Raw genomic sequence first — 18,687 nt, 5'->3', positions numbered from 1 at the left:
AAAAGCTACATCTGTCTACGACTATCTGATGAAAACATAGACAGAGTAGATTAGTCCATAAACACCCTCAAAGCTGGCACAGTCCTGTACCTCTTCCTTGGTCGACATTTCATTCGGTAACGTTACGCAGTTTTGATAAATTAGCTTATTTGATGATCGTGTTAGCTTACATATGTGTTTACATCACTTGTTTCTTCTTCTGAGATTCTGTACTCTTTCAGAAGATGTGTAATTGTACCGTATAACTGTGAAAACACGGATTGCCGGAAAATTCCATCAATGGCGGGGAGAGCGTTAATCCGTTTGTGTTGAGACTTGATGAATGATTTTTGTTGCATTGGCAGAGACTGTTTAAAGATTGTGATAAAAAAATAAAAAAAAACATTGTGAGTAATGTCTTGTGGTTGTCTTAGTGATCTCAAGTGATTGACAGATACCGCCCTCACGCCGAAAACCCATCAACCCATAAGGAAAAGTTATTTTGATTAAAGATTAAGGGGGCACATTATTAAAAAAAAATGTGCACAGATAAATAATTTATAATACACAAATACAATATTCTGAAAAAGAAATTCAGTTTTGATTTCATGGTGACTTTAAGGCTGGATCAGGACAGTAATTGTTGAAATTATGTTTTATTTTTTCATATTTGAGTAAAGCAAAATACCTATTAGTGTTTAATGTTTAGTTATGTTTGAACGTTATGTCAACATTTTTACTATTACGCTGAAGATCTTGAGCTTGATTACATGAACAAAGACTATATTGCTGCTCAATAAGAAACAGCTGTAGGGGAAAGCGGGGCACAGCCTAACACTTTTGACTGTCTCACAGTTTGTGTAAATTGTGTAAACAAGTGTTTATTTTTTCCTCACATTAATTTCACACATGTCTAGTACAATTATGTGGTTTTGTTTCATTAATACAGTGTATACTTTTGCCTTGATTTACCCCGAAAGAATGGAAGTGAAATGTAACAACATGCCCCATAGTTCTAATAGGGGCACATTGTAATGCAGTGTTACACACCCCACCTGCGCAACTGGACTGCGAAACCGCAGATCGTGTCTTCTGCTGGTTAGATCAGCATTAAATAACTATCTCAACTGTTAAATAACAGATATAAGATTACAAGATTTGTCTTATTTTAAATAAACACAAAAAACATGAAAAATAAAGAAAAATTAAGAAATGTTGCTATTGTTAAATTAATGTTCAGTAATATCTTCCAAAACATTTTTATTTTTGGCGCAATTTTTTCTCTAAATAATGTTGATATGGCAACTAGTAAATACACTAGGTTTAGTTATCCTGGCATGTGTGGAAAGTTTTAAATCATGCATGTTACAAACTAACCCCGCATTAGGTTGTGCCCCGCGCTCCCCTACTAATGTCAGTAACATGTCATTTCTTGTTTGTTCAAATGCATTTGCACGCGAATGCATGCTATGTGTCAGGAGTATGTTTTGTTGCATTGTATCTTGACCTAGTTTCTAGTCTGTGTCAGTTTCATTTAGTTCCTCTGTTGATTGTTAAATAACTAATTAGTTCCCTTGTTTAGATCTGGTCTCCCTGTTTTGTTCAGTTCTTTGTCCTGTCTGGTCAGTGTTTAGAGGTTGTTTAACGTATTTTGCTATTACTGTTGGATTAAAGACAATTTCCTGGAATTCTCCTTCGTCGTCCTTCCTTGCAACAGCCACCCGTGATCTCATTTAAATGTACAACAGAACCACACAACCAAATATAGAACATTAACCATTAATATCTGTCTTGCTGTTCAAAAACACAGACTTAAATATACTTGGATCTACTTAATATACTGTACATATACTTAAAGCTACTGTCTGTAACTTTTTTTGTGTTCAAGATTTACAAAAATTATATAATGAGAATGTGCAACATGAATCCATTTTCCAAACCGTGTTTTTGTCTTACCCTGAATCATTATGGTACACACTTATAATAACCATTTCATAAACAGGGAGAAGTATGTCCGGCTGCAATGTTCTTCTGCAAGACGCATGCAGTTCTGTTTATTAACCGCTAGAGTGCAAAAAGTTACAGACTGCAGCTTTAATATACTGATATAACTAAAAATGTCTAAATTAAATGTTTGTTTTTTCCAATAAAACAACTCCAATCATATCTAACTGACTATTAAAGTTGTTACTATAAGAAACTTACTATAAGAGCCTTATTAAGGAGAAGGTATTCCTTGAAAACAAAGAAAAATATATATAGGATTAAATTAAGTGTTCAGATATGGCTCTAGCAAGAGGCACACAGATCAAACCGTGAATGTCTTAAAAGAGAATAACTAAGGCAGATGTAAAGGGGTTACTAGCTACAAGGTTGGTAAAGTAAGAAGTCCCATAAAGGACCGGCAGAATAACCATATGTTCCTGCATTGCAGTAGAAAGTCATGGGTTTAATTCCCAGAAAATGCACAAAGTGAACGTCTTGATGTTTTTGAGTGTCAGCCAAATGTGTAAAGAGGAGGAAGTGGGTGTATCTTAACATCATCTTCCTCCTCAGGAAATGCAGTTAATGTTGCAGATACGCATGAATACAGTTCTGCACTTTAAATGAAGCTATACTAATGAGGCACATCATCTCATTTTAACCCTTTTGATCTGAGAGCTCTATTTATTTTGTAATGTACCCACATATCTGCCATGTATTATGTATGAGGCCATTATGGGATTTGTATACAATTAAAATTACTTCAAAATGTATTCTGATTCATTTTATGAGGTGAAACTGTCTAATAGTCTTTGGTAGTTTGTAGGTGTGTAACGCCATTCAAACCGAGCCGATCATGCCATACCAAAAGAAACAAAGTGTCATATTTCAAATTCTGTCACGAAATTCAAACAAATGCCATTTTGATGCTCATTAATGTGGCGTGACAGATCACTGTATAGGCACCTCAGTTCAAGCGGCAGTGGAGCGCGAGTGAACCTGATCATCCCTTCCTCTTTAATATTAGTTACAGAATAAACATGAATGAACATCTGAAGGAATGTTGAAGGATACAAACATATGTCACTCAGTGTTTTTTTTTTATTGGCGGAAAGACATCATTAAAATAGCTTGTAAACAATACGTCCCATAGCATTACATTTCATTCAGTGTCCACAGCTTGTTAGTTCGCTAGATAAATGAACTCTTTCACTAAATATATGCACTATATTAGCCTATACATTCGTTATACTTAACCTGTTAGTCATGTCTTGATTATTTAATGGATGTTTAAAATATCAGTCATGAAAATGACAGCCACTGTGTCAATGATTATATTTCAACAACGAATTGGAGTAAAAACATATAATTGGATTTAGAAGTTAATGCAAAAACTGCCTTATGTGCAGTTTACATGTTTGCATACAATTTGTTATTTGAGTGTTGATAATTTAGGCTAATAGTTTTAGCTATATTGTTTACCTTTAATATTATAGTAATGTGCAAGTAAGGGCTCCTACAGCATTAGCAGATATTTTTTTATCCTTAAAGGGTAACTTCAGTGATTTAGCCTTAAGCTTTGTATCAGTAGAAACCACGTAGTATATTTGAATTATGGTACTTTCCCCCCTAATATTCTCTAACTGAACGAAATTATTGTATTATTATGAAGATCAAAACGACGTTGGGGGTGTAGGGAGTGGCCTCGTAGGGCAGCGAAGCAAGTGCATTCTGGGAGTTGTTGTCTTTCATCCACATGAAACCAAAATACATTTTCTGTCTTTTCTCAGTCTAGAAGGCACCAACTTCAAAAATAATTTCACATTTCTAGTACATAAATGACAGTTTAAATACACATTCATCTTCCCAGCGCTGAAGTGCGCCTTTAAGAAACTTTTATTATAACTGAATTAAAGACAGAGTGTAACCCACCGTTTAATGTAAAAAAAAAGATATATATATATATATTATGTTTAGTTTTCTCCCCCCTGTTGTACCATCAGTTTTGTGTACCGTTACACCCCTAGTAGTCTGGGAAGTCCATTGCGGTAATCTACCCTTGTAATGAATGCATGAAGATTCGTTACTGCCTATGCTCACAAAGTACCCACTACCTTCTAAATATGACCTGAACATCTAAGCACTGCCTCAGACAGCCCTACCCATTTTTCCAGTCCGTTGAGGAGTTTATTGTGGTCAACAGCATCAAATGCAGCACTGAAATTTTGCCAGCATCAGTATTTAGCCGATTATCATTTAACATCCTAATAAGTGCTGTCTTTGTGCTGTGATGGGTTTCGAAACCAGACTGGAAGTTGTCCAAATAGTCAATTGAGTTTAGGAACTTGCTCAACTGATTGAAAACATCCTTTTCTATTACCTTGGCAATGAAGGGGAGATTTATGATAGGTCTATAGATTTTCAAAAAAGAGTTATCCAGTTTGGGGCACATTGGGAAGGCATTGGGAAAATGTCAGAAAGAAGTGAGGCGTTTACTATCTCCACTATCAAGAAGGATGTGGGTAGACTGTCTGAGACAGGGTGAACGTCATTTCACCAAGTGCAACATGTTTCTGATCCTGGAACAACATTCCAATCAACCAGATTTGAGGGACAAGTTTACATGTTTATGTCAAGCTTAGGCTTACAACCAGGGTTAGTACGTTCTAGATATTGCTTCTACGTCAGTGTTATTCATCTATTATTTACCTCTGATTTTAGAGAAAGATCTGAAAAGAAGGTCTGTCTAGCAGTGTGAAGACCCATATTGCAATTGTTTATACACTCTTTGTAGATGTTATAATGGAATTCTAGCTTTGTTTTCCACCACTAACTTTCAGCTTTCCTGCATTTTCTTTTCCATGCATTCCACAATTACTTGTGCTTGCTAGTAATTTCCCTTAACAGGTGCAATTTTATCAATCATTGTATTGATTTTATAATTCAAGTTGTCAAACAGATCATCAACAGAGTCTGCATGTGGACTTGGTGTCATGGAAATAGCATAATGTGAAGAGAATATTAGTGTTCTCATTTATGTATCGCTTTTTGAATGCATATCTGGTTTCAGTGATGTCAATGCTGGCATTTCAATGAAAAGGCAGAAGTGATACAGTGCTACATCCTTTATAACATGCTTTCCTGTAGCTCAAACAGTAGAGTGTGGCGCTAACAATGCCAAGGTCATGGTTTCGAATCCCAGGGAAAGCAAGAACTGACAAAATGTAAAATGTGTACCTTGAATAAATGTAAATGTAATGTAAATTTGAGATGCTTAGACCCAGATTTATGGGTGGGACATTCCACATGCTGGGTGAGATCAAAGGTATAGAATAGATAAGTCCTTAATGGTATAATTGTTAGGATTATCTACATGTTAAAAATATTTAAATTAAAAGGTTGCAGTGCACTTCTGTATTTGGTTGCATTGAGTATTTGAAGTGTTTGGTTGCGTTGTGAGCATTTGCAGCACATTTCTGTATTTTGTTGAGCTGTGAGTATTTGCAGTGCGTTTCTGTATTTGGTTGCGTTGTGAGTATTTGCAGTGCATTTCTGTATTTTGTTGAGTTGTGAGTAGTTGCAGCGCGTTTCTGTTTTTTGTTGAGTTGTGATTATTTGCAGCGTGTTTCTGTATTTTGTTGAGTTGTGAGTATTTGAAGTGCTTTATTTCGTTGAATTGTGTGTATTTGCAGTGCATTTTTTCTATTTGGTTGTGTTGTGAGTATTTGAAGTGCGTTTCTGTATTTCGTTGAGTTGTGAGTATTTGCAGCGCGTTTCTGTATTTGGTTGAGTTGTGAGTATTTGCAGCGCGTTTCTGTATTTCGTTGAGTTGTGAGTATTTGCAGCGCGTTTCTGTATTTCATTGAGTTTTGAGTATTTGCAGTGCATTTCTGTATTTTGTTGTGTTGTGAGTATTTGCAGCGCGTTTCTGTATTTCATTGAGTTGTGAGTATTTGCAGTGCGTTTTTTCATTTTTGGTTGGGTTGTGAGAATTTGAAGTGACTCAAAAAGGATAATCGAAATATACAGAAAAATTCACCACTCACAACATGCTACAAAAAGTAGCTGTAAGTGTCCTAATGAAATGTAAAAAGTAGAAGAAGCATGAAAAGTTTTTAGAAACTCTAATCATGGTTGTTCAAAGTACAAAAGAGACCGTTACATGGACGTAGTGAAGAAGATCAGTGTTTGAAAACACTTATGAAACCCAGCAGTGACAGGTTTGTTGACCTGTTTGGCGTGAACAATGCAGAGCAATGGGAGCACAGGACCATGATTGAAAACCACTGAGGTTTAAGATAGTATCTGACAAACTAGTTAGTCTGGTACATTCAGAAATGACATCACATATTATTGCCATCATCATGTTCTCAGAAACCGTTAGTATGTGAGTCACTGTTTTCAGGGGTATAGTTTCTAATATAGAAAGATTTAGACCAATTAAAACATAATAGGCCACTATCAGAAAGATGAGTGCTGTTGAATGTGTCATCCATAGGGACTTTTATGTCCAAGTTGTGATGTCAAAAGACTCAAACATTAGTCTACATGGTTACCAAGGAGAAAACAGGGTTGATGAAGGGCTTGAGTAAAGAAAAAAAAAATATATATATATACACACACACACACACATACATATACAGGTTGATGACACATTTTAATATAGCTATAAAATTAAGTCCCAGAAAATCAATTCCAGTGGGTAAATACACTGTTGTCCTTTTGGTAAAGATGATTTTTTCCACCACTTCACACATTTTCCCCTTTGGTGATTTTTCCTGGAAATCTTTTGTGTAGTGCGAGACGCTCGATCTCAAAAGACATGCTCTTACCTGCGTCTGTTTGAAAGCGACTCTTCTGTTTCATTGTTCATGAGAACATGACTCGAACCCCCTTGGCCTCCTTCATGCATGACCTCAATCTATGAGAAACCACAGGAAGACAGAAAGTACAAATTGATTTCGATATATGCCAGACATTCTACCAACAAGAGTTGGGTGTAATGCATTACTAAGTAAAAAAATACTGTCATTTAATTGCTTATCCCTTGAAAAAAAAAAAAATCTTTCTGTAATTTAATTAGTTACTTCTGATGGAACTGCATTATATACTGTATAATGTAGTAGACTATTGAACAATTCTATATAAAACAATAGTAGATTTAACATCAAAATTTACGGTCTAATGTTAAAATGTCACTTTAAATACTTTGCTCAGTTCAAGAATATTATGCAATTTTACATTATTTACTTGAAAGAACTAAAAGAGCAGTTTCATGTTTATCTACTGTAAAAAAAAAATTAAAAAAAAAATTTAACTGTAAAAGATTGTAAAAATACAGGGACCCACTTTATATTAGGTGGCCTTAACTACTATGTACTAACATTTTAATTAATAATTTGATACAATGCACTTATTGTGTACATGTTTTTACATTGTCCTTGCATTTAAAAAAATACCTGCATGTAACTACGTCTGTAATTCATTTCTGTAGTTACATTTGTAATGACACAGTTGGCACTTCCCTTACCCTTAAACTTACCCATACCACCACACCTGTCCCTAACCCTACCCGTATCCCACCTTAATATCAGCAAAGATGTTATGCAATACAATTTGAACACAGTAAGTACATTGTACTTATTTTTTTATGTAAGTACATAGTACTTAAGGCCACCTAATATAAAGTGGGGCCAAATACGGACCCACTTAATGTTAGGTGGCATTAATTACTATGTAATAACATTTTAATTAATCATTTGATACAATGCACTTATTTTGTACATACATGTTTTTACATTCTACTTACATTTTTAAAAATACCTGCATGTAATTACATCTGTAATAATTTTTACATTTGTAATTACACTGCTGACCCATACCACCACACCTGTCCCTAACTTTACCCATATCCCACCTCAATATCAGAAAAAGTGTTTTGCAATACAATATGATCACAATCTTACTTATTTGTGATGTAAGTACATAGTAGTTAAGGCCACCTAATATAAAGTGGGGCCAGTAAACTTAAACTACCAGTCATTAGTATACTTAATATCTTAAAATCTGCTAACTCTTTATTTTGACCCCCCAAAAAGAAATTCTACTAACTATAAGTAACTTTGCAACTATATACCAACTTATTCTACTAACCCTTACCTAACAGTCTACTACTACTCTAATGAGAGTTAATTGATATGCAGTTGCAAATTTACTTAAAGTTAGTAGAATGTCTAAAGTGGACTATCGAAATAACATGTAACCGAAACTAATCCTAGGCTAAAACATTTTTTATACATGCAAATGCCTTTTAGACAATGTAAACACTTTTATTTCTTTCAGACGTGACCATGTAGCTGAGAAAGACTGATGTACCTTAATGCCACCTTTGGCTTTGCGAATATTTTTCCTTTTTGCCAGCTCTGCTTCACTGGGCTGCTTATTGGTACATGAGTTATCTGTTGCTTTGCGATTTGATGCTGTAGAGTTTAGAACAGGATTAAACAAACTGGAAAGCCTTCATATTTTCCACTGAAATATTTCAGGAGACAAGCATAATGGTAATGTTTTTCTGTCAGAAACATCAGTATATTTGCATAAATATGAGCGCTGGTATTATAATAAGTGCATTTAACAAACTGCACTCAAAACTTAAATGTTATCAACTCAAAATGAGGCCCTGCATCTGGAAGAAAAAAAAAGTGGTGAGAATACAAACAAAAACCACTAAACACTGGTGGTCTGGATGTGCATGCATTTCTGTAAAAATACACCTGGTTTCTTTTAAACTCACCAGCTGCAGTGGAATGTGGTATTTTAGGTGAAATGCGTTTTGGAGAAGATTCTGGTCGAGGTGCAACAGGTTGCACTGGCCTTGTTTGCTTTGCAGACAGCTTTTTCAGACTCGCATGTCTTTTTTCAAACATCTCTTGAACGTCATCCAGCCTTTTAAGAGCAATTTGGGCTTTGCTCTGCGTGGGAAGAGATGAAAGATTTATTTAATTAAATAAAATATTTATATATCAGGATGATGGTTTCATTAACGCTACTGTGAGCTCCACAAGTCTGAAAACAAATTAAAGAAATTTAAAAAAAAAACCTGGGGGAAAAAAGCTTTGGTAACACTTTAGTTTAGGGTCCAATTCTCACTATTAACTAGTTGCTTATTAGCATGCATATTACTAGGATATTGACTGTTTATTAGTACTTATAAATGCCTTATTCTGCATGACCTTAAAGGGATAGTTCACCCAAAAATGAAAATTAGCCCATGATTTACTCACCCTCAAGCCATCCTAGGTGAATATGACATTCTTCTTTCAGACGAACACAATCAGAGTTATATAAAAAAAATGTCCTGGCTCTTCCAAGCATTATAATGGCAGTGAATGGCAGCCCAAAATTTGAAGACCAAAAAAAGTGTATCCTTCCATTATAAAAGTACTCCACACGGCTCAGGGGGGTTAAAAAAGGCCTTCTGGGAATTGATGGGTATAAAAGTTATTATTATAAAGTAAAGCATCTAGCTTCCAGCGGACCGCCTTCCATATTCAACTGACAAAAAAAGCGTAACTGATGCGACGTTGACATCAGACGTAGTGTAAGTGTTTTGAACTTTGAGAGGAGCTACACTTTCTTCGTAAGTTGTGTACGGAAGGTGGTCCGCCGGAAGCTAGATATTTTACTTTATAACATGTTAAATTTTACTTTATAACATGTTCTTACAAAAACCCATATCGATTCACTTCAGAAGGCCTTTATTAACCCCCTGGAGCTGTGTGGATTACTTTTATAATGGATTGATGCACTTTTTTGGTCTTGAAATTTCGTCCTCCGTTCACTGCCATTATAAAGCTTTACAAAGGACATTTTTTAATAAAACTCCAAATGTATTCGTCTGAAAGAAGAATGTCATATACACCTAGGATGGCTTGAGGGTGAGTAAATTATGGGATAATTTCTAGGTCATTTTTAGGTGAACTATTCCTTTAATCATATCCAATACCTAAACTTAACAACTACTATACTAACTATTAATAAGCAGTAATTAGGAGTTTATTGAGGCAAAATTCGTAGTTAATAGTGAGAATTATACCCTGATCTAAAGTGTGACCAAAGTTTTATTTTTAGGTAATTCGTTGAATAATGAGAGTTCAGGCATAAGTGCTGCCGTCAGGACATCAACAGGACATCGAATACTACGAAATTCCGAATATATAAATATTTCAGTACAAATTCAAATCAAATTGTTATGACGATAATATGATTTATAATAATTTCCACTGTATACAAATGTATTCAACTTCACTTGTACCTTGACCAGCTCTGAGAGGGTGATCTCATACTGGTTGCTGAGGTCTTTGAGATGACTGAGCTGCTGCTCTTTGGCTGTTTTCATGTACCTCTCGATGTCCTGCAGTGCTGCTTCTGCACCTTCCTGGGTCTGGCATCTGTCTACAGCCTGAGAGGCCAACAGATACACCCCACTCTCACACCACTGGTTCACCTGCCAACAGATAAACACAGATGCACATTAAACCCCAAAACATGAAATGAATAAAGATAGCTTTGCTGTAATAATACAACTTTGCACTTTATTCAAACTCTTTGTTAAATATTTAGTAAACGTTTGGTATACATGTTGTGAAGTTTTCTAGTGCTTAGAATGTAAAACGAATGTCCACGTTCCATTTCAATTGTATCCTTTGTCATGGCGAAATAAAACATACCGAATTGTGCGCACGTCATTTTTGGCCAAGTGGTCATCCCAGTCTTAGGTAACACTTTAGAATGCTGTTCCGTCATTAATGAATAACTACACAGGAACAAATGAGTAACACAATATTACACAATCTAACTACTTTTAACAAGAAACTCTGATTAATGAATTAGTAAGTATCAGTGCTTAGTCTGATGAAGCAGTTCACTATTAGCTAATCAGTAACTACAATTTTTTTCATACTTTCCAGAGGAATACTAAGAACTACAATATACCGGTTCATAATTAACATGAATAATGCATAATGTATAATTAATTCTTAAGTGAAGATAACCCACTAGTAATGACTCAAATATTACCAACTCCAGAAGGAATTAATCATTATTTGGATCAGTATTCTAAAGTGAAAAAACTTGATAACTCTCTAATAGTGACTGAAATATTGTAAGCTTTTGAGGTTTTTGTAAGGTTTTGCATAGTAATTCCTTATTTAGTAACACTTGAGTCATTACTAGTGGGTTTCCATGATCTGATCCAAATAATTAGTAATTCCATTAGAAGGATGTTGTTACACTTGAGTCATTACTATCCAAAACCTTGCAAAAACCTTAAAAGTTTACAACGACTTCAGTCAATATTAAGGAATTATTATGCTTTTCACTTTAGAAAACTGATTCAAATAATTAGTAATTCCTTTTGATGGATTTGATCATACTTGAGACATCACTAGTGGGTTACTATGATCTTCACTTTAGAATTAATTATGCATTATTCATGTTAATTATGAAAATGTATAGTAGTTCTTAGTCGTATGTGAGGTATAAAAAAAAACTGTAGTTATTGATTAGCTAATAGTGAACTACCACATTCAAACGAGCGCTAATACTTACTTATACGTTAATCAGAGTTTCTTGTTAGTTAATAGTAGTTACTAGAATGTTGATTTGACATTACTCATTTGTTCCTGTGTAGTTCCTCATTAATGACAGAACAGTATTCTAAAGTGTTACCCAGTCTTGCACTCATTATTCCCAGTATATACTTCAATAAATAACTATGTGGCAAGTATTAGCTACAGTATATTATTAGATGACATTTTTTGGGTTTTAGTGAAAATGGCCAAATGGAAGGAGCTGTCCTCTGCAACCATAGAGGATATTGCTCATGTGCTGGATGTGAATGGTCACAATGCCCAAAGAATCATTTCAAAGCACCGTCAGACCACTACCATGCAGAATGTAAAGTGATGTGTCTGGTCAAGGAAGACTAGTGAGCATTTTGACAGGAGGATGTAAATCACCTGAATGTGGGACTGGGACCACATCAAAACAGCTTCTAAAGACCTGGAGGAAACTTCCAACCTCCAATTTCATCTTGAACTGTAAGCTATAAGAGGCTGGATTGAGAGGTTGTGTGCCAGTAAAGAAACCATTAATTAGTCTTATCCAACGTTCCCTCTAATTTCGTTTCTCGCTGAGCAAAACTTTTCTCTATTGGGCGGACATTTTTGGTCACCTGAGCAAAAACATTCTTTACCTGTACAGCGTATGTAAACGCACACAAAAAAAGTGGTTTCATCATGCAGTTATAAATTTTAACTTTAATGTGCCATTTCTATTTTATTTAACCATTGATGTAACTTAGTGATATATTAAATAAATAACAAAATAAAAAACTTTTAATTCAGAAGTCACTAAATTAAGCACATTTTGTTGACTGTAGTCTTCTTTACCAAGAAATACTATTAAAATCTCCCCCAGGACAGTTAAATTCTTTATAATATAATTAATATAATTAATATAATTAATATAATATAATATAATATAATATAATATAATATAATATAATATAATATAATATAATATAATATAATATAATTAATATAATATAATATAATATAATATAATATAATATAATATAATATAATATAATATAATATAATATAATTAATATAATATAATATCATATAATATAATAATATAATTAATATAATATAGTATAATATAATATAATATAATATAATATAATATAATATAATATAATAAATATAATATAATTAATATAATAGATATAATATAATAGAATTAATATAATATAATATAATAGAATAGAATAGAATAGAATAGAATTAATATAATTAATATAATATAATATAATATAATATAATATAATATAATATAATATAATATAATATAATATAATATAATATAATATAATATAATATAATATAATATAATATAATATAATATAATATAATACAATATGAAATATAATATAATATATAATACAATTAATATAATATCATATAATATAATTAATATAATATAATTAAGAAGTTAAGCAGTTACACTGAGATGGTTCATAATGTGTTTTTGTACAGTCATTTATTGGAGACAGTCAGCATTAAACCATCTATATTAAATGTTTGTTTATTGCTTATGAATTTCCAAGATTTTCTATATCAGGGGTTTTCAAACGTTTTAATGGCAAGGATCCCTAAACAATCCCATTGTGAGATCAATTCTTTATTAGGCTTACACTATAATACAATTATAATAGCCTTTAATATAATATAAAAAACTAATGGAAGTATTTCAACTGATAGTATATTATATCAGTTTAAATGCTTCAATTTGTTAAAAAAAAAACCTAACTGAAGTAATTAAATAGATCTAATAGATAAATATGTTCTTGGGAACATGTGAACTCTTTTATAGTTATTTAAACATCACTAAAAAACCCAAACCACACACACACATATTTAAACTGATGTGTGTTACTTTGGTGTTTAGAGTTTGCACGCTACACTTGTGGTGGGTTTAACTGTAAATGTCTGTTTTGTTATCGTGCTGTCCATCATCTGTTATTTCCACCACTTAATCAAGCCACTCTTCTTTAAAACATGATGAGGTTTTATTCCCCGTCTTTCCGTTTCTCGTTGCCTCTCATTTTGAGCTATTTGGACCGCAAACACGACTCACTGCTGCGTGCTTTCTATGAAACCTGTAAATTGCATTTCACGCCTGTGTCTATCGTATGCGTCGCATTTTACTCTTCCTGTGCGGCCGCGGCATCACAAGTGCATCACACGCACGCAGCTTAGAGGGAACATTGGTCTTATCTACTGCAAGAAATCCCTTGCATTTGTCAAAGAAAATAAGGACTGGGTTATGGAAGAATTTAGCCGTGTTCTGCAGTCTGACAAGTCAAAATTTAACAAACTAACATTGGATGGTGTCAAATATGTTCGTAGACGACTGGAGGTTGTAATACCAAATACATGCAAGGCGCCATTAGGCACAGTATGGGAAACAATGGTTTTGGGGATGCCTCTCTGCAACAGGTGTTGGGAGGATGTACAATGTTGCTGGAACTTTGAAACCGGACCAATACTTGGGAATCCTGCTCTACACAATGTAGCCAAGCATAGAGGATCCGGTTGGAGATAAAATTTTCCCACATGATAATGATCCCAAAAACACAATGAGCAATGAAAGTGTTCATGCTCAGCATTTTGAAATCTTCAAGTGACATCAATGCCCTGACCTTAAAGCCACTGAAAATCTTTGTGAAATTATAAACCGGAATTGTGATAAGTCATGCAGGCTATCCAATGAAGCTCAACTTTGGGAAGAACTTAAGGAGAATTGGAAAGAAGATAAGCAGGACACATGCGTAAAGTTTAGTCAATTCCTAGGAGAATGGCTGTTATAAACAGAAACAAGGGAGAAGCAACAAAATATTAATAACGGTTTACATTGTAGTCCAGTGGTTCTCAAAGTGTGGTACGCGTACCACTAGTGGTACTCAGGCTCCCTCTAGTGGTACGCAGAGGAATCACTAAATTAAAGTCGCTGTAAAGGCGATTCTAAAATTAGTTTCTATTCTAAACACATTATAAATGTTAGAAATGTATTGCTGAAACACGTTACAAACACTGTGAACTGTGTTGCGCTAACACGGTGGCTCGATGACGCACTGGAGCCACTGAGCCTAGCCCCTCCCATAACACTATAACAACTAACGTTAGAGCACATTTGCATCAGTTCGCCCGTTAAATCGCGAGTTACTGTCACTACCATTAGTTACTACTGCCTACAGTTAGCTAGCTGGTTATGCCTTCATCACGTAAATGCTTATTACCTAATTGTAAAACGTATAAAAAGCTTATAAAACAACATTGAACACCACCAACACCTGCCTCTGCAGTGATCGTTTTACACCGGATAGTTTTACAAAGAGATCAGAGACAACTGGGATTCACTGATAATCCACTGCCCGACCGACACAGGACTTCATCCGCCCGTCCCGCCAACATCTGGTGCCATCGTTGCAGTACGTGCCATTGTATGCTTACTGCTGCTTTCTCGCTAGCAGGCGTGGTTTCAGCGCAGACAGTGTTTGAGAGCAGAGAATGCTGCTTATTTTTTCAAGATTTATATATATATATATATATATATATATATATATATATATATATATACATATAATTTAAATGTGGCACACATTTAATAACTTAAATAAAATAAACTTTTCTGTGGTGTGACAAACTCAGAAAAAATATAGAATTTTGACTTTAAATATAAATTAATGTTAAAACAATACATTTTAATTTCATCTTTATTTGAGTAAAGTTTTTTTTACATTTAAGTACATTACACTTTTAATTTAACTTTTAGATACAACACATTGTAATTTAATCATTATTTTATTATTTGATTTACCTCTATGTAAGCACAGTGCAGTGTTATGTACAAACTGTGAATTTACAATGTTAAACAACAAAAAAAATATTCTTGTTAGGAATAAACTGCCTTGTTTTTTAACTGTGCAGAGCTGTAGCTGAATAGTTAGGCCTACTACACTACTAATAATGTTGGTCATTATGGTGGTACTTGGAGAGCCAAATATTTTCTGAGGTGGTACTTGGTATAAAAGGTTTGAGAACCACTGTTGTAGTCAATGTATGCTTTATTTCCTGTGAGCTTTTTGAGTCTATGCCTTTTTTTTTGCATAATACAATTAACCCCATTTTTAATTATATGCTGGATTTGCCAAATAATTTTGTTATTTTAATGCCTTAATATAACATACTCCTCATATTTTGATTGTTTAATAGGACACAGGTCAGATCCAATTCAAATCACCCACACACAGTGTTGTTATTGTTAACTAAAAATTAAAAATGTTTTGATTAAATTAAATTGGATTGATTAAATAAAGCTTCATTAATTGAAATAAAGCTGAAATAAATAAAACCCAATTAATAAGAAAGAAATAAAGGACTGAAAGTACTAAAATATCCTAGTCTTGTTGTTTTTTCAGTTTCAGATTTGTAGATGTATTTGTCTTCTGACAGCCTGCAAGTCATCTCTCAAAATGTCCCATCTATCATGTCCTAACTCATCGCATATGAAAACATAATATTAAGGTGCCTGTGTGGTAATTTGACTGCATGCGAGTTGTTTCACAAACCTCGTCGATTCCTTTGTGGATTTCAAGTGATTTGGTTAGAATGTCACGCTTCTTTTTGACCTCATTGCTGAAGTCATCACAGATCCGACGCAGTTCCACACACTTTGGGCGGATGGAGTCTACGGCGTAATGGTTACTTTGAATGAGCTGGTCCCCATGCTGAGCGTGAAGCTGAGCTTTCTCCAAGGACTCCTGTACAGATCGATAAACACAATAAATCTTGACAGAATATACACTGCTATTTTGACTATTATTACAACTTAACTTGCAGTCTTGTAAAGGTTAAGTCAAGTCACCTTTATGCAGTTTATAGTGCTTTATACAATACAGATCAAAGTTTCAAAAGCAGCTTTACAGTGTTAAACAGGTACAGTAAATAATGATCAGTGATGCAAACAGAACTCAATTCTGCTGTAAGGCAGATCTAGAAAGACAATCGTGTCAGTAGCAGCACTATGCTTCTGTATTTTATTTCTTCCTGAAGTTCAGCTTTAGTTACTGGATGCTTTCAAACATCTGCACTTTTTTCTGACAAAGGCCATGAAAAGTATACATTGCCTTTTTTTAGATAAGATGGTTGATTTAGTAGAGTTACGCTAGTTCAGATTCTCAGTGGTTACACCAACATGTGGTAACCAGTAATGCAGGCCTTCAACAGGGTATACTTGAATTTATATGGCTTTCAAACTTAAAAATGTATGTGTGTGTGTGTGTGTGTGTGGGTGGGAAAGTAAAAATGTAAACTAGTGGTTTAACCAAAAAAACCAAAAAAAACACTGTTAAGCCCTGTATGCTATTGAACTGTAATGGGGTGCTTTGCATATCAGGCCTGGTCTTATATTCAAAAGATTTTGACCTGAGCTTTGTCCTCCAAGGTTTTCAGATCCCCCAGTAGGTGATCAACCCGAGCCACACAGTCCCCGGTGTCAGACAGCCCCAGTAAGGCTTCCATCAGGCCGTCCAGAGAAACTTTGACCTGATACAATTGACAAAACAGACCAATTTCAACTTGTTTGACTGGACAATTGCCACAGGTGATATTTTTGTATAATGGCTGCCTGCTAAGTTCACATAGACTTCAGTTAAGCACACCCATTGCACCGTACCTCTCTGAAGTCCTGCTCAAAGTGCCGTAACTGTAAGCACTGCTCTAATTTGAGGTGATGCCTCGACCAGAACTGCTCAAACGCATTCTCCGTCTCATCGAGCTGCGCTAACAACCTGAGACAAACAAACAAACGCTTTTACAGTGTGTATGTCAGAGGAGCTAGAGTGAATTAGATTTCACAGAGGAAGGTTAGATGACACTAGGTTTTAAAGAATAATAACAGAACTGTAACAAGAACTACACAAGACTAACACTTGCTAATAGAGATGTTAAAATGGAGGAAATGGCTACTTTAATTTGAATGTTCCTGGTTATATTGTGAATAATTAATGGTGCAAGTAAAAAAAAAATGCTCATAATCTTTCATCAGAATGCTCTGTGGCTATCTTTTTTGGCTGGCGTCAGCAAGATCTCTCATTCGCCATTGTTAAAATCCATTCGACGTGAATGTTCTGTTCTCTTTCATAGGTTCACTCAATGCTGCGTTGCTATGACGCCATGAAAACGCCCTCTGGGTGAGCCGATTGTCTGAAGCCCTTATAGAATCACGCTAATTAATTGGCTGTTGGCTCTTACGTCGTCATATTAAACTGGCGTGCTCGCCATCTGCTCCTCAGATTTCTCTGCCTTCATGAAGCGGCCATTCTAGCCCTTCGGTCTCGATTTTTCTGGCCCAAAAATTCTGATTATCATTCAGTTTACTTCATCTGCACTTCAGCGACTGCGAATAGTGGAACTCAGCTCTCCTTGCGGTGAAGTGCCATGGAGTTTCGTCGTTGTCTACCGCTGCGCTGTGCTCTCGCTTTATTGCGAGTGACGACCCTTATAGTAAGTGTGTTAAAGGATTAGTTCACCCAAAAATTTAAATTCTGTCATTAATTACTTACCCTCATGTTGTTCGACACCCGTAAGGCCTCCGTTCATATTCGGAACACAAATGAAGATATTTTTGTTGAAAGCTGATGGCTGAGAAAGGCTTCAGATAGGCCTCCATTGGCATTCAGTACATTTATACTCCCAAGACCCATAAAAGGCACTTAAAACGTCGCTACAAAGTCCATCTCACCACAGTGACTCTACAATAATTTTACGATGCGACGACAATAGTTTTTGTGCGCAAAAAAATCAAAATAACACCTTTATCCAACTTGTTATTGTCTTCCGTGTGTGCCTCCACGACGCATGCGCGAGAATATGACGCAGATCCGGCGCTCGGACACATGACCCAGAAGGGATTTGTTTACAAGCAGAGGAAGACGCGCGTATCTAAGCTGTTGAATTCTACATTGATCGTGCTTTAGGTCTCTGCGTAGTTCTCAAAATGGGGCTTAAGTGTGCATTTCATGGATTCCCGAACGCTGGCGCTACGTCATATTCTCTATAAAATGTGCTTAATTTAGTGACTTCTGAATTAACAGTTTTT

General features: G+C 34.9%; 1 protein-coding gene across 3 annotated transcripts in view; it reads right to left on the bottom strand.

Annotated features, from left to right (window-relative positions):
• mcf2l2 (MCF.2 cell line derived transforming sequence-like 2) overlaps nt 1-18,687 on the bottom strand; it is an 86,924-nt gene that overhangs the window by 28,569 nt on the left and 39,668 nt on the right. For all 3 annotated transcript variants that reach the window (XM_079843790.1, XM_079843788.1, XM_079843789.1), the window contains exons 9-15: nt 17,263-17,377; nt 17,013-17,132; nt 16,157-16,348; nt 10,277-10,468; nt 8,756-8,933; nt 8,338-8,441; nt 6,795-6,883 (exon numbers count right to left, since the gene is read on the bottom strand). In XM_079843790.1, the coding sequence (XP_079699916.1) occupies nt 6,795-6,883; nt 8,338-8,441; nt 8,756-8,933; nt 10,277-10,468; nt 16,157-16,348; nt 17,013-17,132; nt 17,263-17,377 (990 nt within the window). The remainder of the gene's footprint in view (nt 1-6,794; nt 6,884-8,337; nt 8,442-8,755; nt 8,934-10,276; nt 10,469-16,156; nt 16,349-17,012; nt 17,133-17,262; nt 17,378-18,687) is intronic.

The sequence above is a fragment of the Gobio gobio genome (genome assembly GCF_949357685.1).
Source record: "Gobio gobio genome assembly, chromosome: 19".
NCBI lineage: Eukaryota > Metazoa > Chordata > Actinopteri > Cypriniformes > Gobionidae > Gobio > Gobio gobio.
The sequence above is the reverse complement of the archived record's forward strand: the minus strand, read 5'-3'. Positions and strand labels throughout refer to the sequence as shown.